The sequence below is a fragment of the Oenanthe melanoleuca genome, chromosome 2, assembly GCF_029582105.1.
Source record: "Oenanthe melanoleuca isolate GR-GAL-2019-014 chromosome 2, OMel1.0, whole genome shotgun sequence".
Lineage (NCBI taxonomy): Eukaryota > Metazoa > Chordata > Aves > Passeriformes > Muscicapidae > Oenanthe > Oenanthe melanoleuca.
This window is the reverse complement of record NC_079335.1, coordinates 50246818-50272775: the sequence shown is the minus strand read 5'-3', so window position 1 is coordinate 50272775 and position 25958 is coordinate 50246818. Positions and strand designations below refer to the sequence as shown.

Here is a 25958-nt window from a genome sequence, read left to right as displayed (position 1 = left end):
CATCTGCATGATCAAACAAATAATTAATTAATATGAAAGCAGGAACTTGGTAGGAAAGACAGAGCTGCAACATAACTTCTATTATATACTGCTTTCATATATAAGCTTCAGTATTTTTAAGAATGTTTATATGTTTCTGTCCCTTTTTAACAAGAAAGGTCAAAACCTCAAGATATTCTGAAGAACAAAACATTAAAAAAAAACCAAATGGAACCCTCAGATGTTCCTGGCTCATAAAAAATATCTAACTACATTTTATTTTATTGTGTTCTACTGCAGCAGTCAGAACCCCTCTGGTGAAACTTTACTGAACAGTTGCTTTATGGTGATTTAAAATAAAAAAGAGGCACAGAACAAGTGATAGTGGCAGGAAAGTACAGTCCTTTGAAAAGGGCATAATAAACATGCACATGAAAACTGGTTTTGTAGTCTAGAGTTTGCCACTTCTGTGCAAAGTGAGGGCATTTTAGTACCACTCTTAAAACGAACAACACATAGAAACACTGACATTATATTTTATTCTCTAGAGTAAGAGTGGATAGAGAGGATGTAAGATACACGATATGGGAATAAACCAAACTGGATGCAGCATTAGATGTGCTCTCCAATTGGTTTTGTGTGCTTTATGTCAAAGTCTGGAATCTACTGATTTCCTGTCCAGTTCCTTTCAGCTGATGGCCCCTCTTCCCAAAGCAGATCAGCCAGACCCAATGCCTGCTGAAGGTCACATTAATACTGCTGGAGGCTGTGCTTTTTATATTCCCACATTTACTGCAAAATGCCAGGCCTTCAGAGTATTAAAAAAAGTATTTGAAGCTTTACAATCTGCTTCCCTGTTTGGATATTAACATGTTTTTGGTGTCTTTCCCTGTCCAGTGAGCCCAGGGAAGTTCTTGATTTTTTCTGAGTGCTGCTTAACTACAGCTTTTTGCCAGCTGATACAAGTCCATTGCAAAGGCTCCCTGGATTGGAATAGATACATGGTCTGTGGTGGAATCTTTTTCCACTCAGCTTGTTTAATCTTCTCTCAACTTTATGAGAGTATAAAAGCTGGATACAGGAACAACCTGCTTGCCCTTCTGAAGTGGTTACATATGTTATGAAGTGTGGTTAGTGGGACAGGATCTTCATTAAGAGGCTGAGATTGCTGTTGAAAAACGTGACTAGTATTGGTGCACAGCTTTCTTCACATGACACAAGATACAAATATACAGGATGGCTAATTTCAAACTATTGAAAACAGCACTGATTTCAGCATTTTTTGGCTACCATACAATCTGAATACTGCATTTATTTCATTTGCATTTAACACACTTGAGATATGTATTTAAATATTTTTTTACTTATATTATACATAGAAGGCTTTTTTTTCCTCCTGCTTGATTGTGGTGTGACTCAGTATTGCACTACTGCTTTCAAAAAAAGAAGCTGAAAAATGAAAATGGCTCTATGTGAGTTTAGCTTCATTTTTATCATTTGAATAGACTAAACTCATCTACTGTAACGAATTTGTTTTGCAAGTAAGGTCCTTACTCTGGCTGCATTATAAATTCGGAATATCCGGCTGATGATGTCTTCTTCCAAGTCAGCTGATACAAACTCCACCTGGATAGGACCGTGCCGGTGAACTCCATTTTCTGGCCAGTACTGAGGACAGAGCTACAGGAGTCATGGACAAAAACAGAACACAGTTAATCACCTTGGATTTCATGCTGCCTCAAGAAACTTTCCTGTGTTTTAATTTGTCACGCATGTACTACTGGAATTCTTGCACAGCATATTTATAAAATACACGATGCACCAAGCTCAGTTTCGAGCACTCTGCTTTAATAATGCCTTTTCATGTACCTAACATGCTGTCTCTTGCTGCTGTACTTGCAGTGTCTGGTGTTTGGAGTAAAACACTTCTGACACTCAATGTTAGTTCTACAATATATTATGATGAGACAGGGAGAGGCTGAGAAATATTGCCATGTCTTGGAAACAGTGCAGGCTAAAGACCAAAGTCCTGGTATCTCCAGCTGCCCTGAACAGCTAATAATTCAAACTGCATTAGAGTGTGTGATTTATACTAGGAAGGGTACATAAATTCTCAAAAATCAGGACTTAATTTTCCCATGTATTTCACCCGTGACCGATGATATTGGCTAATATCAGCATTGCTTTAAACTTTCAATAATTGCTTAATTTCATCTTATTAGTGACACCTGAAAATATTAATTATGCTTTCTTCAGTTCTCAGAAAAAATTACTTCTAGGTATCTAAAGATCACAAAGTAAAATTACTATTATCTTGCACAGTTTTAGTGTCTAATAATATGACAATGGCTTAATCCAGGAAACAATTACCATCTGTGCTAACACTTTAAAGATTGAATCAACACTTTGCAAGCAGGTTTTTGAAGCTAGAATCTGCCTGTCCATGTTTTTTCAAGAAAATCCTAATGATTTTTTTTTTTTTTTTTGCCAGGGATATTTAGAGCAGTTTGAGCATGTAGCTTTTGTAAGCATTCACCAAAATTAAATATGAACTCATGAAATTTTGTTTGCTTGCAGAAGCATTGATGTCATATTTGGAACTTTTTATTTCATTCAGTAAAACAGCTGTGGTCTTCATTCTGCTGCATTGCTGTTGGTGATCCAGAGCAGAGCTGACAAATCACATTTACTCCAGATGTTGTTTTGCATTTCTTATAATACTTATCCCTCAACAAAGCTGTTTAGAGATGACTGCATTTTAGGAAAACATAATCATTTACTACACCAATTAAAAAAGAAAACAGGCTCTGATTTGCAGGAGATCACTTTAACAAGTTAAACCCAGAAATTTGAAGTAGTATAATGAAAATATATTTTCATTTTTTTTTAACCCTCCCTATGATTTGGTCTGCTGAGACAACTGCTTTCCAAATATTGTCTAAATCTTACACAAATTTTTGTTATGAAATATGCTGGTGTACAGGATAGCAAAACGCAATGCATACAACTGCAAACGCCAGTGCTCAGATCATTCAACATGTGCACAGTTTAGTACACATCTTTCAAATACACAGGAATACAGTTCCAACACATCCCTGAAAAATGCTTGAATGATAATAAGCAGAGCTGTTTGCTGGGGCTGTTTTAGGAAGCTAAGAGTTTCAAGTTCTAAAGAAACCAAAAGCATTTAAGTCTGCACATTTTGCATGCAAGTGATGCTAGCGACTCTCTTCAAGTCAGAGTCACTGTGAAGGGTTGAATTTCATTTCCCAATAGAGCATAACAATCCACATAAATGGTAATATCTAAACAGAACTGTAAACACTTCATATATACATAAATAATAATCATAACAGTAATTACTAATAAATCTGAATGTAATGCGTGTTTTTAATAAGCTTTGCCCTCTCTCCACTTCTGTTTGCTCTGAGGGTTTTAAGATTTATTCCTAATGAAAAGATTGTTACTCCCATTAAGAGGTAAAAGGTTTAACATACTGCAGAGGCAGGTGCATTAACTGCATATCCCAATAGCTTTTAAATCCTGTGAGGCTAATAAATGCTTGCAATAGCCATGCCCTATTGCAAATTCAAAACACAGCCAACAAATTAAAAAACACTCTGTTCAGCAGTCCCTAACAGTCTGTCTCCCTTGAGTCTTTCCTTATTCACTCAGAAAATAATCTTAGATTCATGAATAAAAGTTTTGTCTTTCATTTCTATTTTTCCTCCCTGTAGACACGCAGGGCTTAGAATCAGAAATTCAGGCTTTAAAATAGTGTGTGGAATTCCTACATGTTCGTTTGAAAGAACAAAAGGAAGATCAGTATATTTAAAAAAAAATTCTACATGTTAAAAAGAAAAGGAAATATTTTTTTAAGTATATGCAATACTGAACAAAGCTAAAAGGATTCTTGATCATTAAATGACCTGCAGTCTGCTCTAAAAAATACAGTTGCTCTTAATCAATAATTAACAAATATTTACATGTAAAGAATTCAGATTATCCACATTATTCCAGCAGAGGGCGGGTCCAGTTTGTTGGAACTAAGGAATGATATCTTTTTAAGAAGCTGGAATTGTGCAGTTGTGAGCCAGGCTCTGGGACACTTAGTGATTAATCCTAGTGATGAAACTGCCAACCACTGGGTTCGCTTTTCCAATTTTCTGAACAACATGTACAGCATGGGTAACTCTTTTGTAAGGTAATTACACTCCCCTACACATTTTGTTGCCCTCTTTTCCAAAGGATGCTTAGTCTCCAATCTTTAGTTCCTCTCTCCTGGTTTAGCTCCTATGTCCTTGCTAATGACATAATTTTGTGCAACACACAACACAGATTTTCACACTGGAACACCTATTCCCTGGTAAGGAGACCAAGGTTGTTGACATGTTTCAGGCAGGTAATGAATAGCTCTTGGCTTCTGTTTATGATTTTGGCCACTATAGCATGTTTCAGACTTGAGTCAGAAATCTACAACCATAATTTTTGGGCTTTAGTAGCCCTTCCCAAAACACGTTTTCAGAATAAATTATAGGTGCATGCACCTAAGCGTGGAGAAGCTGCTGATGGTCTGATTTATTCCTCTTCCCCTATGAGTATCTGCAAGCTACAAATCAAGGTTTTAGTGTGTAAGTTTTTAATGTTTTTACAAAACTAATTACATCCTAAGGCTGGTCTGAGAAGCTGAGGCACCAGCACTACTCTTTTGAATGAAGCATTTTTCTGGACTTACTTGTGCAGGATCCACATCATTCAACATAACTACTGAAGTGCAGTGATAATCTAGGACCAGTCTCCAGAAATCTTTGACAGTATTTGGTAAGGGATGCTGTGTAACTATAAAAGCTGATGGTTGCTTGTAGCTCTGCAAAGAAATAACAAGATCATGAGAAGAATGGTAAGAGAGAAAAATCCATTTAGCAGAATGTCAGTCATAGCCCCAAAACTTCAGGACTGAAAGCATTATTTCTATTTTCTGTATAATTAATATATTGTTTTCAGCTCCTTCCTGAGATCTTATATGCTTCAAAGTTAATAAACTGTATTTGGGCAGGATATAACTTCTGCAGATGTTATATTTCTAAAATGCATTTCATGCCACAGGCATAGAGTAAAATCATCAGAGGTTTTTGCTTTCAATGCAACTCCTACAAGATTTTGAGCAATGGGTTTTGTTTTGAGCTATTAATGGACAGATTAATCTTGGCTGTTTGTATTTAGCTCTAAACTTGAATGATGCCTGTGAAGGGAAATATCTAGTTATTCTTCAGAAATATTGTTAAAATTCTGGTCTATCTGACAGCAGTGAGGATACCCAGGGGATAAATTTCAGTGCTCTTTGTTTCTTCTAGTACCAGAGTGTGTCATTGACTGAGCTGTTTGCTGGAACTTTTCCACTGTGGATCTCAAACCAGCATTTTCACTTACATCCTTCTGAGAGTTGGAAGCTACCGTGGCCATACTGGGGCAAGTGTTGGGAGGGGGAGCCACTGCCTTTGTGAAGGAGGGTGGGGAAGTCTCTCCATGCCTTGAACTGAAAGCATTTGCACCATGACAGAGACCCAGTCAGATCAGCCACGGCAGGCAAATGGTGTGGCTCCTGTGCAGGGCCAGGATTTGGATTTTGACTCGGCAGGAGCCAAGATGATGGTGACAGACTCTTTTTGGTGGTGTCCAGTGAAAGGTCAATGACCATATGCTAAAACACAAGTTCCAACCACAAGGTGAGGAGGAATTTCTTTACACAGAGAGTGGCAGAGCACTGGAACAGGCTGCCTGGGGAAGTTGTGAAGTGTCCCTATTTGGAGACATTCAACACACACCTGGACGTGTTCCCATGTCACCTGCTCAGGGTGACCCTGCTTGGCAGTGCGGTTGAACCACACGAACTTCCAACCCTAGCAATTATGGGATTTGGTGATCCTTGTGGGTCCCTTCCAGCTCTGGATATTCTATGACTGTCCTTTCACAGACAGTCACTGAGGAGACCACAGAAAATGACTCCACTGTGTTTTGGGTACAGATGCAGACATGCAAAACTCTGGTTCTTTGTTTCAGCACATGGCAACCAGCAGGTAATGATGCTCCTACACTAGGCAGCTGCTTGAGATCCTACTGGTCCTGCCTTGCTGGAAGTTTCATGCAGATGAGAGATGTCCAAAGGGGTGTCCATTAATCATTAATCCATTAATTAGAAGCCCCAGAAGTTTTTTTTGGGAAAACTATTCTCAAATTCATTCTGATACTAAATCACGAAAACTGTGCTTGCTATCCATTTTTCTTGAAGTGAGCTCCAAAGGCTAACATGAAGTGATTCAACAACATCTCAACAGATTCAAGTGGAGAGGGAGAAACACTTAATCTTGCTTGCTGGAGACTGAATGTTTAGAGAGATGGACAAATGCTCTTGTCCATCAGTGCAGGGATGCTGCAGAAGCCTGGCTAACGTGCTTCAGGTGGAAAGCAACCCAAACCACTTCCTCCCTTGGAGCCTTTTGCCCAGATACAGAGGCAAGTCTTTATGCAGCCCATTGTTTCAACAGTGAAGTAGGGAAGCATCTTCAAAGCAAGTATTGAGGCCCTGCTCTTTCTGAGCATTACTTAATTCACAGAACAAACCAGTACTGAAGTCTCCAGGAAAGAAGAAATGTAATGGCACAGTTGCAAAATGCAGATTAAGGCAGCTCTGTTCTAATATGAAATGTCATTGACCTACTGTAAGAAGCCAGACAAATCACTTACACTTCTGTTCTCAGTTTCTCTACGTAGATAAACACAAAGACATATTTTCCTACGTTTTCACAGGAGTGTTTTGAACTTCGGCTTATTGTAGGAAAAGGCTTTGAGAACTTTGAAGGAAAGAAATGAAAAAACTGCAATAAACTGTTATTACTCTAGCTTCACTTTTTAAAAAGGCCATTTACAATGTGTTCCTTCCTTACTAACCTCTGTTTTCTTCTTGTTTATGTGTTTGACAACCGTAATGACTATAGCTGTAAATCGTCAAAAATAGGCTATAAATATCTACAGACTGTAAAGGCAGTTTAAGTGTCTTTTTACTGTTACTCTATTACAAGGATTAGAATTGCCACAGATGCATTTGGAAAAAAGCTCCACACAGACATGAAGAGGAACCATTCATTCAAACAGAAATAAACGGGAAGGCTGAAGTAATGGCTTGTGTATTATCTTGTGTTGACAGACAATTATTTTTTTTGTTAATTACTTTGTTTAAATTATAAACAAAGGGAACTGAAACATTGCTGCAAACCTTATTATTCTATTTAACTGCCTCAATCTCTTAATAGGTAACTCTTGTTTTCCTAGGCCAGATGTTTAAAAATTCAAGCACTAGGGAGAAATCCAGACAGATTTAATTTATCAGAACTCCCTGAATTGCTCTCTGAGCATGGCTTTGGAACCTTGGCTGTGACATAACATATGTGTGATCCTAAATGTACTTGGGAGTTTAAAGATTTTGTGCCATGCATCTGGGAAGCAGAACAAGCTGGAAGGTGTTCCTTCTTATGCCGACTCCGTTTTCTAGCACAGCTCAGTCTGGAGGGCTGCTTATTGCCTTTTTATTATTAATGACGTGGCAGAGACTTACATCCATCAGGGCAGCATTGATGTAGTTACTGCTTTCCCCATCTATGGTGATGAGGAAAGGCAGGCATCTGTCTGGAGGCAGCACGTCCATGCAGCGATTCTTCTCGTGGTTCCGCGGCAGCAGCGCGATGCTGCAGTCTTCAACGCGCAGCGTCGGAGTCACCATGTTTAAAGTCTTCCAAAGAGAGCAAGCAATGCAACAGAACAATTAGCACAGCAGTGAAAGCAACCCAAAATATTTAGGAATAGATCAGCTCAGCATTCAGTTTCAGTGGGAATCAATATGCAGAGAAATGAAAACACATCACAGTCAGCAGGGTTTGGAAGCGGAGAAATCCTGGAAGCAAACAATTATGAAAAATAACCTCAAAGACAGCTGCAGCCTGCCTTCTGGAGAAAGGACAGTGGAAGGACTGCCATGCTTCCCTCGAGTTAAAAGAATACTACTACCCCATTGCCTTATTTTATGATTCAGCATAATGTAGTAGAGATGACTGACATGTTATTTTTCCCTTTTTTAAAGTCTTTCCCTCCTAGACCTGTTACAAAATTCATATGTCTATAAAATCTTAAGAAGTGTTTAGTATAGCTGAACTGTACAGCTTCTAGGCAATGTAAGCCACTACTTACCCTAAATTCCTCTTTGATCTGACTCGAGTTTGTTTGAGGATCTAGTTTATTCATTTCATAGTAAGCAGACCTAACTTGTGAAGCTGGAATAGATGTGTCCCCGCAAAGACAGGCTTCCAGGATAGCATCATGGATGAATACATACTGTTCCTGGTAAAGCAGTAAAATAGATAGTTACTGACATGGAGTGCAAAGACCATTAGTATTTTGGTAAATAAAACATAACAACTAATAACAACTACTTCTCTCTTCAGTTTACCATCACTGAAGCAAGACCAGAAGCAACAACCACAGTTTAAAAAACTTTATCCCTCTCATTCAGAAATGAATATATAAAGATTGGCTTAAACTAATTACAGGTAGTTAGAGAAGTGCAGTAACACTGTAACAAACTCAGAATGTTTCTGGTTTCCTCTTTCCTCTGGGTAGCTCTGTAGGTGCTATCATGAAATTAAACCTCAACAGGATGACTCCAGAATGAATCCTTCCCAGAGAGGAACAAGTCCTGATTTCTCTTATTTTTTAAGAAACACTGTGAACCTTCAGCGAAGCATAACTGTGCACTTGTTTGGGTAGAGGTTCTTCACGTTTGTGTGGAGATTATTTTCTGCATGTGACTGAGTAAACTCCTTTCTGGAGGGTGCCAGCTACAAAGCTCTATCTTTATGGGTAGAAGAGCATTTTTTTCTTGCCAAGCAGTATTCCAGTAGATGAGCAATACCTCTGTCTGCACCATGTTCACCCTCCGGGACCGAAGCTCTCTCACGCAGTTGTAGATGTCTACAACGCCTTCTCGTTCTGCCATATCCAGCATGATGTCAATGACAATGAAGCATCCAGTTCTGCCAGCACCAGCACTGAAGTAGAAGAAGAGCACAGTTAATGTGCAGCAGTGTATTGGAAATGTAAAAGGTGTCATGGTTCATCTCACAGGTACTTGATCAACTGGATGATTACTGAAATTGAGCAGGGCATTTGCACTTCAGACTCAATTTTTTAACTCTTACTTATATACTGCACATATGTTTGTTATATATATAATATATATATTCTTGTTTACAGTTATTTTTTGAGTAGAGCTCCAGTGCCTTCAGCAACCTGTGTGGGGAATACACAGCAAAGGAGAAGCAAAAGTAGGTGTTGAGTTTGATGCAAACCCCAGCAGAGAGGTTTCTGCTGTACCTACCTGCAGTGAACGACCAGCGGGCCGGCGTTGGGCGGACTCTTGGACTTGACCTGCCGTACAAAGCCCAGCAGCCCCGTGGCGTGGTACGGGACGCCGTGGTCGGGCCAGCCCGTGAAGTGGAACTGACGGATTTCCCGAATCTCATGGGCGCCTCTCTGTTGGAAAGACAAGGGTTGAAATCTTCAAAAGCCTCAGCCTTGCTGCAAAGCATCCACCCCTACCAACACAATCTGTACAGGCTGCTGGAGAGCTTCCTCATAGCAGGAGAGCAAGTTCAAAGGTTAGGTATCAACTGGTTTCAAAGCCTTTCAACAAAACCACCTAAGAAAGCACTGGATTGGTCAGAAACTTTTAGCAACAAGAGAAATGCTCATCTCTATATTTCACTAGGCTGCTTTGCAAACTGTGGCCTTAAGATGCATGCCATGATCACAGAACAGGTCAGCAACAAGGCTGAACACAGAGCACAGATGACTTTTTTTTCCCACTGCCCTCCACAGGGGTTTTGCTGCTGACTTCAGGGAACTTACAGCTTCAGCATAATTTTCCTTATCATTTGTCTCCTTCATTGGTCTGAAAGAAAAAGCTGAATAATATAAAACTTTCTTGCACCTTCAACCATAGGGGCTGTGTTTGTAGCCCTCCACATGCTCACCCTTCAGGTGTCTAAAAGGACAGATATGGTTAGACAGGTATGAATGAGAAGCAGATTGTGTAAGTCATTTTCTGTATGACTGTGGGGAGCAGTCTGGATTTTAGAAGTGTGTATGCTAAGTTTTGTTTTCTTACTGCTTGTATTTTCCCTTTCCCCTCTAAAAATGTAGCTGCCATTATTTTATTCTCATTAGAAATCCACAGACTGGAGGCCATCATACATAGTTCATAAACAAACAGCAAAATTACAGCATGTCTAGGCTGGACTAAATGTCAATAATATTAGTAACTGATAGTTTACAGGTTTTCTTCTTAAAGATATATTTCCTGTCTTGAGCTGGTTTACATATAAAAGGTTTTATTGAATACTAAAGTAATTTCTTTGAATAATTTCTTTAAAATTTCTTTGAATAATAAGTAATATAATCTTCCAGCTATTCCAGTAATATAATTTACAGCTATTATGTATTAGTCTGGGATTTTCAGTGGTGGAGAAATTTTGGACATGCCAGTTCTACTGGACTAGAGAGGAATTAGTGTATGTTGGGGATCTTTGATGCTCTGACAGCTCAGGCTGGAGGTCTGTGGAGACAGGGCATGTGCTCAGAGGAATATCCCATTTCCCCTGGAAATTGACACAAAAAGGGAGGCTAGGGAGAGGATTAACAGCATATGAGCAGTGGCGTGGACTGAGGAGATCACACTCTTGAAACAGAAATGACCTTATATCCTAAAAACCAATTTTAAAACATTGAAATCCAGGAGTAGATAAAACAATTTGCATTTTAAGTCAGTCTAGCAAACACATTCAAATACAATTTGGTCCCTGCTCTCTGGAGATTTTAGAGTGTGTTAGTTTAACACATCTCTGCCACTGTAAGCAAGACCTTCAACCCTGTAAACAGCTCTCCTTATGTGGAGTCTCAAACACTTTTATATTGCTTGTAACAACTGCCCATGACCCTCAAAGAAACAAAGATCCCATAGAAAAAAGCAGTGCCATGACTATACCAGCTGAGGACTGAAGTGAGTATCCAGACAAATTCTTCATGCTGTATACAGCCAAGATTTTAAAATAGTTTACAAAAAACAAAATGCCCCTCCAAGGCAATGGGCCTGGCTGCTACAAAGATCAGGTTATGTCCTGTACATGCTCTGCCTTAGCTGTGAAAAGGCTGTTTGTCAGGCTGACTGCATTTTGTCTGTCATTGTTAACAGCTACTAAAGGAAGGTTTTGCATATAAGATACTTTTATAATGAGTTTTCTTATTATATCTACAAAGGAATGATTTTTATATCTAGCTTTCCTGCTGGTTTCTAAATTCAAAATAGCACACAACTACATGAATCATAAAAACATATGCTCAGCTGAGAAAGACTATACAGCTGAAACAAACAGAAAATGGTGTACACTGCTAAACCCTAGGATGTTAAAAAATTCTACAAAATCTTATGCTGCTGCTGTATGTTACTATTCATGTATGACTTATTCATCTGAGTTAACTGTTGTGCTGCAAAGAAACTCCAAAGGAACTGCTTATTCATACAATGCAAAGTATATCTAGGAAACAGTCTTCAAAATCAGACTGCAATTTTGGGCTCAACTTTCTCAGCATTATCCCCCTACTACTCCATTAAAAAAAAACCCCAAAAACTGAAGTTAGTGATCAATTTATCTTCAAGCAAATAAACTTCTAAGTTGTACTTTATGAGCAGGTATGAGATGTTCATCAACAAACAGAAAGGACGGTCAGAAGGGACAAGGGGTCTTGGAGAATTTGATTCCTCTGATTTTCTGAACATCTATGAGGTAGCTGCACGCTGCAGCTGGATCTTCCTTACCCCTCCTCCTCATCTCCACCACAATGGTCAAGGCCAGTTCTCTTAACTCCACCCCTGCAATTCATATGTGCTAAATCTTTAATCATTCTGGATTTCAGATGCTGTCCCCAGAAGTCACCCTGTACTGGCAGAGGAGGTTAGGCCACCTAAGGCATAGAACTCTTCAATTTTTCCTGTTGAATTACTGAAGTTCCTGCTAGTGAAATAGGCAAGTCCCTTGGAACGGAGGCTCCAGTGTTAAGTGTTGCAATCCCACCTTTCCATTAGTATTATCTGCATGTTTGGTTAGGGTGTGCTCTGTCTCATCATGCACCTTGACTTAGGGAAGGTGAAAAGTATCCATCTCAGTACATCAAAAATAAAAACTTGAGAGAATTATGGTGAAAGAGATGGACAGACTTGATGCTCCAGTACCACTGGAGGAGTTAAAAATATGGAAAATAGAGTAAACACAAATGTACTTTACTCAAACTACAGTGACACTGCTTTTAGAGGCTTACTGAAAAACTACCAACTATTAAAAAGCAATGTCTAAATGAAATCTTTTCAGATGGAGATTTTTAAAAAGAAATAAAATGTTTAGTGCCTTTTATCTCTATCTGTTCTAATGCACTTATTCAAGACAGTTTGGTTATGTTCAACTGTAAAATCATCTAGGTCTTTTCTTCAGTCCCAGTTAAGAAGCGAAAAGCTAACATCAAAGCATGAGCTTAAAATTTGCAGAATAGAAATCAACCACTGCTTCATCTACTTCAAAGTGTAGCCAACGTTTCTCATCTGTTTATTAAAAATACCTAAATGCAAGGAAACAACAGGCTTGAGTGAATTCAGTATACAATATGTATAGTGGTAAACATGATACAATATTTCAATTCATTCAAACCACGTAATTCTATTATCATTACCCTCAGGTTGCTGCATTGATGCATATTTAAGTATTAGATTGAAGAATAAAACAGGAAAAAACCCTAATTCCTTTGTTGCTCTGGAGGTGTGTACAGAAACCCTGTGGGGTAGTCTTTTTGGCAGTTTCAGGTACCTGGGTGCAGGATTCTTTGATGCTAAACATTATGTTCTTCAAACCCATAAATGAATACTATTTCATCATTACAGAGAACCAATAAATCACAGGTACTGCAATTAAATCCAAAGAAGCTTTCTAAGATAATTAGTTGAAAATCTACTCATTGTGATGGAGCATTACTTCTGTGTGCCATTAGGAATATCTAGTCTTACCAAGGAGGCCCTTTCCTTGGTGTTCTGCAACTCAAATGGGTCCTGATACATACAATTAAAACATTTCTGTCCTTTAATGAATTCTGGATGAAAATAATGAGTTGACACAAATTGCTGGTACCCATCACCACTGACCAATCCTGCCTTATTTGTTATTTGCATGTTTTCCATATATTGCAGCTGGGGAGCTGCAAGTTCTACAAGCTACAAAGCATTGAAGAAATGTGTGGCATTATTCTAACAAACAGTAATACAACACACTGATTGGAACTCCCCATGTAAGGATGGATTCCACATGAAAAGGGAAATTGCCTTGAGATGAACAGTAATTTGTTACAACTCTGTCTCTGCAGACCAGGTACACCCCAGCCCAACAAACAAACGTATTCTCCACCACAGACTTCTGAATAATGTTGCATGCAGCCTCTGGTACAGAGAGAAAATGATTGTGGGGAATGTAAGATGGGAAAGCAGCACAAATGTGTTTTTCAATTGATTGCTGGGAGGGAGGCTTCGATTTCTCCTAGGCAAGGAAGATCACTTTTTCTAACTCAGGCAGGGGCCAGCAGTGATGAAAAGCACAGAACAGCTGCTGCATTTGAAGAAGGAAAACACAGATTACCAAAAGAGGGCGGTAGTCGTTTATCCAAAAATGCCTACAAACCCAGGACGTCAGTCAAAAGATTTAACTTTCCCTTGTTGAACCTGTAAGTTACTTTGGCAGATAGCACTGTATTTAAGAAAACTGAATTTGGAAACTTACCTTTTCTACAGCAAACGTTCGAATCACATATTCAGCCAGCAGCTCTGTTTCTATTAGGGTAACTTTAATATCTTTATATATCTCTGTGTCATCTGGCCAGTACTTGCAGCATTTGACCTTTAAAAGATACAGAAGAAATTAAGGTTCATTTATTTTAGAAGGTTCATACAGAATCTATTTTGCATTCTGTGCAATGATTTCTGATTTAAAGTGCAATCATGCACAAACCAGTCACATTTTCTGCACATGGAAATGCTTAATGTTTGAGGGACATTGCCTCTTTTTGAGACAGTTTTCAGAGTTGCACATAAGCTTTGTGTTGTGCTTAGTGAAGTAAGGCAAATTTGTTTGGAGCACAAAGGACATTTATACCCTCCACAGCTGAGTTAGTTAACTTCATTTCTAACTATGCTTTCCAAAGCAGAGTGTGCCCAGAGGGACAAATACCACCAGAATTTTTATCCCCAACATCTACTTGTTGATTTGTCTCAAAAATATCTTTCTACCTTCTAAAATAGAAGTGTTTTGCAGCAGGAAGGAGACCTCATTGCAGTTTACAGCTTCCACAGGAGGGGAAGAGGAGGGGCAGCCACTGATCTCTGCTCTGTGCTGAGCAGTGACAGGACCAAGGAACAGCCTGAAGCTGTGCCAGGGGAGGTTTAGGCTGGATATTAGGAAAAGATTGCTTCACCCAGAGGGTGGTTGGGCACTGGAACAGGCTCCCCAGGAAAGTGGTCACAGCACCAGCCTGGCAGAGTTCAAGAAGCGTTTGGACAATGCTCTCAGGCACATGGTGTGACTCTTCAGGATGGTGCTGTGCAGGGCCAGGAGCTGGACTTCAATGATCCCTGTGGATTCCTTCTAAATCAAGATATTTATTGTAGGATTCTCTATTTTTAGAAAAGCACCTGTTTTCTCAGATTAACTTTCCAAAGGAACTGACGAGAGGTCAAATAGCAAAACTCAATGCTTGAAAGTCAAGAGCTGAGGTTTATGCCCCAGGCCTTAGTTATTATAACTCTACACAGCTTAACTACTAATTCACTAGATAACTCCAAACATTATGGGTAGGATTCACCTAACTTAGCTCAACCTAAACTGCAATTTTTTTAAAAGTGGGTGGTTTGAGGACTGTATATAACAATGTAGATAGCTGACAGAGTTAAGAATTTTCTGCTCCTTCCCATTTGTGTGGACAAAAGGGTAGGCTGGGAAGTAAGTAACACATCACTTACATCTCTCTCTTGCTCTGCTTTATCATGGTAATAGCTATGCTATCACTACTGCATCTGGCCATCATCCAGTGGTGCAGTACATGTTAGGAGTGGCATCTGTTATACATCTGCTGCATGAACAGTTTCTCTATTTCTCCCCCAAAGGGAAAACTTAAAATTGATCTTTGAATACATGTAAATCTAGTTTACCTAAATCTGCACTGAAATGAGTTGGATAAAAAGCTTGGGCACTTTAAATATTCAATGGAAAACTGACAGAAAAAAATTAAACTTCACAACTGATAACAGTATTTCTCAAACCTATTTTCATGCAAAGATATTTGGATTACTACCATGTTTAATCCTGACCAAAAGGTAAAATACATGAACGTGTAATGAAGGATACAAATGATTTATTTATACAAACTCCAGGTTCAGTATAGGAAGGATTATGCAGACAGTCAAACCCTGTCCTGTCCAGAAGATGAAAATACATTTTCTTAAGCATTTGTTTCCAGAATGTAGCTGGTAATTGTGTACAATCCTTCTTTACTGTCTGGATAAATGGGAGGTCTTGCCACATCACAGTAGTGACATTGGCTGATAAAACAAGAAGTTTGTCCAGGCAGGGTCAGTAGTTCTGGCCCCTTTTCTGACTCATCAGCAGGATAAAATTTAAATCTGAACAGAACTGAATTGAAGGGCTAGGAAAACACAGCCCCACAACCAGGATCCTCTTCAGACAAAAAGAGTAGCCTGGTCAGAAGCCCTGGCTCCCAGCCACAAAATTATACAAGCATCTTAACAGCTTGTTCCTGCTTACACAGCTGATAGAAAGCTCCTAGAGCAGAGCTCAAGCTCAGGTAGCTTTATAAGCAGGTTTTTATTTATTTTTCTGTGCTTGTCTTCAGACCTAGTAATCACATTAGTATTGGCTAAGAAAATTTCTTTATAGCAGTCACATTTCATCTGGTATTAAGGGTGGTTTCAGGATGACTGGCAAGACCAGAGCTCCCTTCCATGGTGAGAGGCTTGGAGCTGGGACCCTGGACAGTGCCTGGCACTCCTGTAACAGGGCAGGATAGCAAGGCTGCTCCCCACATCATGCTCAAGAGCCAGAGAGCTGACAGGCTGCCAGAGAGGAGGAGAAGGATGCCATCAGCCAAGGACCAAGCTGAGGGCCATTCCCAGCATCCCTAGTAACAGGACCTCTGACAAATGCATGTTCATCTCTAAAACCTTTCTATCCAGCAAGGAACAAACATCTCAGAAGCATTAAACATTGCTGCAAGCAGTTCAGTAGTTACTGCTGTTATCTATCGTTGCATCTACTTGATATTTATTAGTATCTTAGTTTGTTAGGTATTTCCAAAAATCCTCTCAAAGAAGCTAAGTGAAAAACACTGAATGCTCATTGTTTTGTCTGTGTTGTTAAAATAATCCAGAAAATTCACATTGTTAAATCCCTCAGGCCAGCAAACTGACCCTTGTGTAGCCATTGCCAGAAGCTCCTTGAAATAGGGTTTTCCCACCTATGGCTAAGATGACTTTTTGGTTCTTTATGAAGACAAAGACAATTTACACTGCCTCTGGGCTGGAGCAACATGCTGACAGCCTCTGGAGCTGATTCCCTTTTCCTGCCTGTTCACATCTCTGCTCCATAGGTGGAATCTGAACCACACAGAGGGGGCCAGTGCAGGTAGGAAGGGAGCAGCTGCAGCCGTGATCCCAGGCACAGCACTGCTCATCAGCACATCTCTTTGTGGCTAACTTGAGCCTTGTTTCTTTCTGATGAGTGCCTGCTATCCTTGAAACAGCTCTACTTTAGCAAAATAAACAATCAGGGTTGGGGGGAGCAACCATGGCTGAATTAAATTGCTCTTTCCTTGAAGGAAATCATGCCTATTTCTAACTTGGTATGTCCAGACTGTCTGGATTATGGCTAAGAACTAGGGACAATTCAGAAAGACCAGTTTGGAAGAGCACAGTCCCCATATGTTCTTCTGTCTCAACTGCTGGATTTGATTCCACTCTTTTTTAAACCTTATTTAAGATGATCCAGTGGAATAATTAGGGAAGCATTGGGAGATGTTGCACAGAAGTTACAGCCTTTTGTACCTCATGCAGATTGGGCCTGCTGGGGATTTCTTACTCTGTTGCACAGCAGATTTTGGGCATGGAGCAGACTGGAGCTGAGCAGAAGGATCCATGACAACACAATTTCCTGAAAACTCTCCCAAGTGCCATAGGGGCTGTAAAAGCCATGGGAACCATGCCAGAATTCAGTCAGAGCCACAGACCAACTGATGATTCACTCTCTAGCAGAGGAAAAAAGACCCAAACCCAACTTTATTTTAATTCAGGCTTTTCTCCTACATTGGCTCTTGTTCTGCAATGCTCTTCATGTTCTGAACTCTGGACCTGAGAACTCCATAGACTCCTGGTGAACCAATAGTCAAGTAAATGCTTAAAGGTCCGTCTCCCACCTCCTCTAGGACCACCCAAATAAGTGCAAAGGTTTCTTAAAGACAGAAGTAGATTAACTACTGTAAATCAAAATCACATTTATAAATGCTTATTGGATCAGGGCCTTTATTTGTACAAGAAAAGACAATTGCAACAAAATAGAATATGGTTTTACTCATTAAATATGAGTAACACTGCTGGTAGCATATGTTCATTTTTTCTTTTTAGCACAGCTTTAGCTACCATAACTTGACGAATCTCTTTTCCATTTTATAAACATTTGGTAAGTGTTTTACAAAAAAGCCTTACTAACAGAAGGTTTAACTAAATAATTGATACATGATTCCAGAACTGAATATTAAACGCACTAGATCTTTTCCACACAGTTGCTACCACAACAGTAAATATCGTCCACAAAGCAGAAAATATAATTTTGAAATCTCATCTGAGCAGAATTATAATTGAGAGTTTGTTCACATGCACCTCACATTTATATCCTACCAACATGCCAAAAAATACAGATGTTCATCACAAGATGAGATAAAAGGATGACTGCCAGAGACATAATGAAAATGCTCTGGTTTAATCTATTCATCCCAAGGTACACTGTCCAATTGTTTCAAACATGTTTATTTTACTAATAATTTTAGAAACTTGGAGAAGGGAATTATTTACTTCCACCCTCTAGTTCCAGCCCCCAGTAAAACAGTCTAATGTGTGAAACTTAGAATTAAAAATGAAGGTGGAAAGTTGTTGTTGCTAGTTCTAAATATTACAAATAATGCAGGCTGTGGATGGCTAATGAACACAAATTGTGACTTCCAAAGCTGTATATTTAACCATTTGGCAATGTGACACATGTAGCTAAAGGCAGTAGGAAAGTCAGAACAGTAATTCATTTACCTAGAATTTGGAATAAGAGTAATATTACAGACTTAATATGTGAGCTGGCTGTGAAATACACTTTGCAGTCCATACAGAACAGTTTAAATAACACTGATTATTCAAAGTTTCCAATTTCCTTTGATTCTGAAATATTCTTAGCAAAAGGGTGATATAACTGACTATGCCCTGCATGGATTGACATTAGTGAAGATCAGTATTATACATTCTAATTTAAAATTAATCCTGAACTAAGTAATGACGATAAGTCAGACATAAATTTTGAAGTGAAACCTCTTGGCTATAAAATGAAACAGCCAACCATGCTCACTGGTAGAATTTTTAACAGATTTTGCAGATGTAGCTCAGTTAACAGATACTTTTATTTGGCTGACTTGAACTAAAAGAACATCCAATAATTGAAAGCATTTTTATTTAAACACTTTTCAAACAAAAATGTATTACGATATAAGAACATTTCATATGTTATAAAACAACCTTTGACAGGAGATAAAACCCAGTCTTCCTTTTTTTTTTAATTTTCTTTTGTTTGCTTTTGAGCAAGTCTGTTATTAGTTTTATAACTCATTCTACATTTCTCTAAAAGAGGTGTGGAAGACTATTGAGAAATAGTATATTTGAGATATTGTTTGGCACCATCAGATGAATGGGTCTCTGGGAAGTCAGCCATAAGTCTTTATGCTGTTCACAGCTGCCAGAGTGGGGAAGAGATGTCTCCATGAATTTTACTAGATCAATCTAACTTCTTCCAGGGATGACTCAGAGCTGACATAGTTCACCTTCTGCTACCCTAAGCTGCCCAACAGTGCAGCCCTAAGCTGCCTGGTGGGTGCACTCTCACTCAGCCTCTGGCCAGAAAGCTGTCTTCTGGACATTTCCAGCAGCAGCCATAAATGAATGCTTTCCACCTGACAAAATGAGTGTGATCCCTTTGTTCTGAAGACTCAGGTATTCTGTTAGCATGCCATCAACCTGGCAGAGTGGGTTAGGTGAAATTAAGATGACAGGACAAAGCCATGGTGTGGTTTTCCTCTGACCATAAAGATCTGGTCTAGAAGAGTTGCTTTAGGGTAAGGCAACCCAAGGTAAAGCTGTTCCAGTGTTCCTGCCTCCACTGTTAATACCAGCAGAGGAACATGGGTTGTCTCTGTTTCATTGCTTATGTTTAGGCAATTTTGTGCACTTTGGTACAGCCCTGGAAGAAGAAAGGCTGAGCACAGAACACATGAGAAGGGTGGTCTCATGCCAAGATGAAGGATGGTTAGCTGGAGCTCCTAAGAGCCTGTCTTAATTCCTGACAAAACTGTGAAATTGTGAAATTTCTCAGATCCTGTGCCCCAAGGACCTGATGTGCCTGCACTGAGCAGCACAGCCTGTGCTCTGAACCACGGTTCCTTTCCAAGAGCAAAATCATGCCATTAGCTGGGTACAGAGCACCACCTACTTAGTGGATTGCCTTCTGGCTCTAAAACCTGATCATCTGATGTTAGCTTAGACAGCTCTACATGTTACTCTGCTGGGTAAAGCAAAACTGTGTCAGTGCCTCCAGGATACTTCTCCCTTCACAGAGAGACTGAGAGAGAATTTCAAGAGACTGCTGAGGTGAGGAGACTTGAAGTTATGAAGCCATTTTGCTACCCCTGACATTTTGAGTCAGAACCTGAAGGCCTCCCTCTTGGCAAACTGCATCTGAAGTTGCATCCTACACCTTGGTGGCACTTCAGTTAGTCCAACAAAGGGGTCAGTGCATTTGTGTACCCTTAAACCTCTTTTGTTCATTTCTCAAAGTGAATTATCTCAATCGGATTAGTAAGCATTAAGATATTAATCTGTGTTGATTAACATTCTTTGAAACATAGCTTTTACTGCAGATGAGAATAAACAAAACACTGAGAGCTGAACCCATGACTGCTCTGAGTGACATGGGACAGTGCTGAATGCCTCTAGCTTGATGTTCTGTTTCATGATGCTAGCTCTGCTAACCTGGGCACATCTCTTTTAAACAATTGCAAAGAGCCTTTAATTCTCTTTCCTGAAGAACAACAAACTAATTTTTCCCTAAGGGCTCCTCCCCTACTATGTATCATGCAGTAATGTAAACTTGTTATTTCTGTTAAAAATAGAAAGATGAGATCTGTTTTGATGATTAGAAGGGTTCACTGACTTGAAAGATTAACAATAGTTTTAAATTTTGATTTGTTTTCTGTTTTTCTCACTGATCTCATTGATATTCTGTAAACTTATAAACTATCCTCTATCCAATAAGACATACAGGAATTACAGTGAAACCAAAAGTGTAACAACAGAATATAATACCCTGTGCTTATGTACCTTAAGTCCCATTTTTGGTGGGTAAACATGATTAGGAAAAAAATTTTCAGTGGGTGGGGAAGGACATTATTTATATATTTAAAAAGTTTGGACTAGAATTACCTTGAGGAAGTAAATGAATTAATACAAAAAACTTTTCCCTTCTTATTTATAAAATGTGATTTCTTTCTTTCAGTAGAAAAGTTAAAAAGTTAAAAAGTTAAAAGACCTTAGTCACCAGTATGCATACAAACTCTTTGGCACACCTCCTAAGGAGCATTAACACCAGTATCCTGAATTAATTCCAGTGTAGGTAATTCAGCTTATTACATTTAGAGGCAGTTTCAATTAGACAGAGTGTTCTTCCATTTATACTAAATACAAATGTGCTGTTTGTGAGAGGAGCTGAAGAGTCACAGTGTTTCACCTCTGCAAGATCACAGTATTGGGTGATCTGAATCTTAAATACAATTTGAGTTTACCTTTGTTTACCAGAAGGATCTTCTGCATGAAAGATTCTCAAAATTTATAAAATGTGTAAGTACAGACTTCATAATAGCTTTATGATAAAAATTTCATTTTCATTCTAAGTGTAAGTCCACTGAAAGTTTCAGATAGTTTTATGTTGCTGAAATTTCCTATGAAGGTTTTGCTTTTTCTTTTAATCTGTTTCCAGTAAGAAGTCTTTGGACAGGGTTTTATTCAGCAGCTTTTCTTGGATGTCTAAGCTCTGTTGATAACACAAATTATCAAGTAGATCTGAGGAAGATCTGGTTCATCATAAAGACTTTAGAATTTTATTTGTTAAGGAAACATATTTGAATCTGTTTAAGAAATGTCTCTTGAATGCTGCTGACCAATGCTGCACATCCTGAGAACCCAAAGACACAAACATATGAGTGCTTAGGGCTGTGCCCACACATGCTTTCCTAGGAAGAAAAGCTCTTTTCTGACACCATTTATCTTGTAACAAGTAATGCTTTTTAGCAAGCCAGCATCAAGGAGATATTCTCTCTGTCAGACCACCACTGTCTGGATCTGCTCTCTGTCATGTGGAACCCAATACTCTTCTAAGCATGAAAAATCAGAGGCATCCCCATTTTTTCAGAGAAGTGCCACATACATGATATGTCAACCACAAATGCAGGAAAACAAGCCAAGGAAAAGTTAAACCAGCACTGTATTCTTCCTTTTCCCCTATGCAAATACAGCCCTTCTGGCTCCTGGGAGGGAAATGTCACCTGGGAAGAGTGTGAAATGACTATCAGGAGAGAACACCACTCCTGAGGGGTAAAATGGCAGGGAGTTTGGGTAGCACAAAGGTGTGGGCACAGGCATGGGGGCTATTTACCAGTTTGTGGCTGACCTTCATTCCCCTTTATGTCACATCCATTCTGTTGTAGTCAACCTTGCTCCCTTTCACAAAAAGGGTCTTTTGTGTGCTTATTAACACTATTAGCACTGGCTGTTTTCTAATTCCAAATAATAATTGAGAAACTCTAATTACTGTAATTACTATGTTCCTGGGGTAGGGTTTTATTTTTTATAATTATTTATAGTGATTTTGTTTGTGAATGCTTTGTTATATTAAAGGCATGATAGACAATCATAAGCCCTTGCAGTCCATTTATTTATAACCACCTCCACTGAATTTCACCAGTACATTTCAGCATTTATTAATCAGTTATTACTGAATTTCTTCTGCCTAAAGCAAGTGGGAAAGAAAGCAACTACTGAAAAATGACAAATAATGTGACATGCCAAGTTTGATTCTGCCAACTAAGTATTAGTACCAACCCAAAAAGAACAAAGATGGAGGTGACAGCTAGATGGCACAACTGAATATATTCTAAATCTTCCCACCATGCCTCTTCAAGGACGACAGAAATGTTTCAATGTGTGCAAACACTGAAACTACAAATCAAGAACAACCTGAGACTTTGGCCCATACACAGACACTTTGATCCTGTTCCCATTGCTTTTCTGGGCCTTTTGGAGTTTGCCTTCCAGAGTAGTCTCTTGGAGTTCTGTGTCTATTTTGTGAACACCCCCTGTGATCATAACATCATCACACTGCTGGATAAAAATCTCTGTTTCTTACAGAATAATTGACCAGATTTATCTCTCAGGTGAAGATGTTCCCTGAAATTACACTAGTATCTTCAGTTGCTCTACCACTTCCAGATATGGGCATGGAGGCCTCTTGCATTAATATAAACCAGAACACATTACTCTGAAACAGCTTGTTGTCACACTGATGTAATTATATGAGTCTTGATTCTCGTTTATGCTTTTTATCCATTAGTGTGTGGCTTGGAAAATTCAGATTCTTGGATCATTACCATTAATTACTTGCCATTTTCTTTCTGTGAACTTCATTGTGAGTGAAAAGTTGTTGATCCCAGCATGAAGAAGACAGAGACCTTTTGTCAAGGTTGCTTCAAGGGCTGTTTATTTGTTTAGGGTTTTTTTTTGGTAAAAGTTGTTATGTCAACCTAGGCCAACCTTAACTAAGCACCACTTCATCATCCTTTATCAAAGAACTGTTCATGCAACTCAGCAATGCTTTTTCTAAATGACTGTGAGACCTCATTTAGATTTTTAATAAACAGTCACATTCTAATGAGGTCTTCATAAAACTGACTAAATATGTTTAGAAATCATTAGCTTAAATTATCAGTACAAAAGTCTCCTTAGGGAGCCCTGCAGATTTTGTGATAAGACTTCTGGCAGATGGATTAGTGTAACAGCACAAGCTAGCTCTGAATTTCCACACAAGCAGTGTAAATGTGAGTGACTGGGTAACAGGCTACTAGATAAAGAGCTAAATGTCCCTCAGGTGGGTTCATTAAAGAGCGAAAACAATCAAAACACATTTTGGTGCCATTTAAATACCAGGTGCACAGCAGTCTGCAGGTGCCAGAAACACTGACAAGGGTCCCTCTCTGGAACACACAAGAGCTTAAAGGGATGTGTGGCTCTGACAAGTGTGCCTCAGATAATGACAGATATTGGCAGATGTACCCAGACCCTGCTGGAGGGTAATGCAGGGACTGAGTCATTTGCAGCAGGTGCCTGCATTAGGGACAGCCTCATGGTGATTCCTCTAGCAGCAATTAAAACAGTCCTGATGCATAATGCTCCAGGGCAAGAAGCAAGTTCCTAGCACTGATTTAATGACTATCCAGCCAGTCCTGGTAAACAAACACATATACGCCCCTCAATGATTAATTCATGAAGGATGTATATCATGTGGCAAATATGTTAAATTTTGACAATTCCTGTTTCCTAAAAATGCAAAAGAAATTTCCCTCCTTGGCTTACAATGGGTCAACACTCTTAAAAATTAAAAAATAATAAACCCCTATAAATATTATACCAGTGAATTCAATAGAAATGGAAAACCTCAAGGTTATAAAGTTTGCCCTACAGGAATGCTGCTGAAAGTCCATTAAAGTCATTACTACTCAAGGTGGCACAGAGCTTGTGTTAGGGTCTGCAGGACAGATGGTGTGTTTGTAATTTGCCTCCTTGTTGCTGATGATTCCAGCTCTGGGAGTGGCACAAAAGCACCAATGGAGGAGTGAGTGCATTGTTCTGTGGCTCATACAATTTTATTTCCATTAAAAGCTCATTTCAATTTCTGCTCTCTGATCTCACCTATGCTGGCCTCCAGAGAAAGTGAGAACAAAGTCATTTCTACCACTGCCAGAAACAACAAAGCTGCAGATCTGTATCCCACTAAGACTCTTGCACCCTGAAAAAATCTCCACGGTGGCACAAACCATTCCTTGCTGCTGTGGGAATGTGCTGTGCACCTAAATGCTGTGAGCAGAGGCTGCCAGCACTGGCACCAGGACTGGTGGCTCCCTTGCTGACATCCGACAGTTCACTCTAATTGGTGCTTCCAAGAACTGACTTTGGGAAAACAGTGTGTGGTTTCATGCAGAATGCTGTTTTTGCTCTCAGGCTTGTTTATTCATACCCTGAAAACATCCCTTTTTAAGTTGTTCACTTGGGCACTTATGAATGTGTATAAAGCTTTAACAAAGAGGTTTGCTGGAGAGTTTCCTCTTCTTACAAACCCATCCATTTTGAATTGATACGTGACCATCCAGCTATTTCTACCTTCTTCCTCACTCAAGGGACTGCATTTTTAAAGCAGCCTCCATGATCCCTCTTTGTCTCTGCAATTTGTTGTACATGTGTTCCTGCAGCAGGTGTTAATTGCAGTCACAATCCCCACCTTTTTCAACATCTAAAAATAATACTGGCACCTGATCTGTTAGCAGGCTTGAGCACACAGATATCTAAATGTTAGGATTTATATTATCAGCTCACAAAGGACATATGGAAGAATAAACTGAGATTGTAAAACTGGACTTGCTCAAAAGGACTTTAACTCACACCACATAAACAGTGCTCTCTCCTAATGCAAATACCACAGGGCAGAGGGGGTATCAGACACTCCACCAGTGTGAAATTAAAAACACCTCCTAAAACTGTGCTGCTCAAACCAAGATGTGCGTGCTTGACTTCTTATTTCAACACTCTGACTTGCAATAATTGCAGTAGTTCCCATAAAAGCACTGGGATTTTTTTCCATATATAATGAAAGCTATATGCCAAATTCCCAAGCAAATTTTCTTGAAATAAATATCCCCTATGAGAACTAAGACAGCAGTGCACAGACAAAGCAGTAAATGAAAAGACTCACTTATTGACAGTTGTGTGAAACAAAAAAAAAAAAGTTCCATTCAATACTTGTTGAAAACAAAATTAGCAATAAAGACTAGAGTTGGAAGTTTACTTCAGAAGTTACCAAGCAAAGAAAGAGAAATACACAGCATCAACCAGGTAACTCAAGCTTTCCTTTACTATCCAGCTTCTGAACATGACCTCCTGATCAACAAACAGTGCACAAATGTGTAACACTAATTTTTTCTGTTTTAGTCCAGAAGGCTTTCAGGAAGGAAAACTCAAACAAACCAGACCAATTTAGACAAATATACCAAGAAGCAATTTGATAGCTTAACTACTTTTCTCAGACATCTGTCTCAGAATAACTCCCCCTTAGCCTTCCTTAAAAAAAAAAAAAAATTATTTCATACCTTGTCCTGCAACACATTTACCGATTTTCTTAAGAGAAATGGTATATCTGAGA

The 25958-nt window shown here is 39.1% G+C and overlaps 1 protein-coding gene across 5 annotated transcripts in view; it reads right to left on the bottom strand.

The window, feature by feature from the left end:
• Positions 1 to 25958, bottom strand: part of PTPRM (protein tyrosine phosphatase receptor type M) — a 437605-nt gene that overhangs the window by 7579 nt on the left and 404068 nt on the right. For all 5 annotated transcript variants that reach the window (XM_056483790.1, XM_056483785.1, XM_056483787.1 and 2 more), the window contains 7 exons: positions 13902 to 14018; positions 9407 to 9561; positions 8942 to 9077; positions 8221 to 8370; positions 7592 to 7765; positions 4715 to 4846; positions 1534 to 1659 (listed from right to left, as the gene is read on the bottom strand). In XM_056483790.1, coding sequence (XP_056339765.1) covers positions 1534 to 1659; positions 4715 to 4846; positions 7592 to 7765; positions 8221 to 8370; positions 8942 to 9077; positions 9407 to 9561; positions 13902 to 14018 — 990 coding nt within the window. The remainder of the gene's footprint in view (positions 1 to 1533; positions 1660 to 4714; positions 4847 to 7591; positions 7766 to 8220; positions 8371 to 8941; positions 9078 to 9406; positions 9562 to 13901; positions 14019 to 25958) is intronic.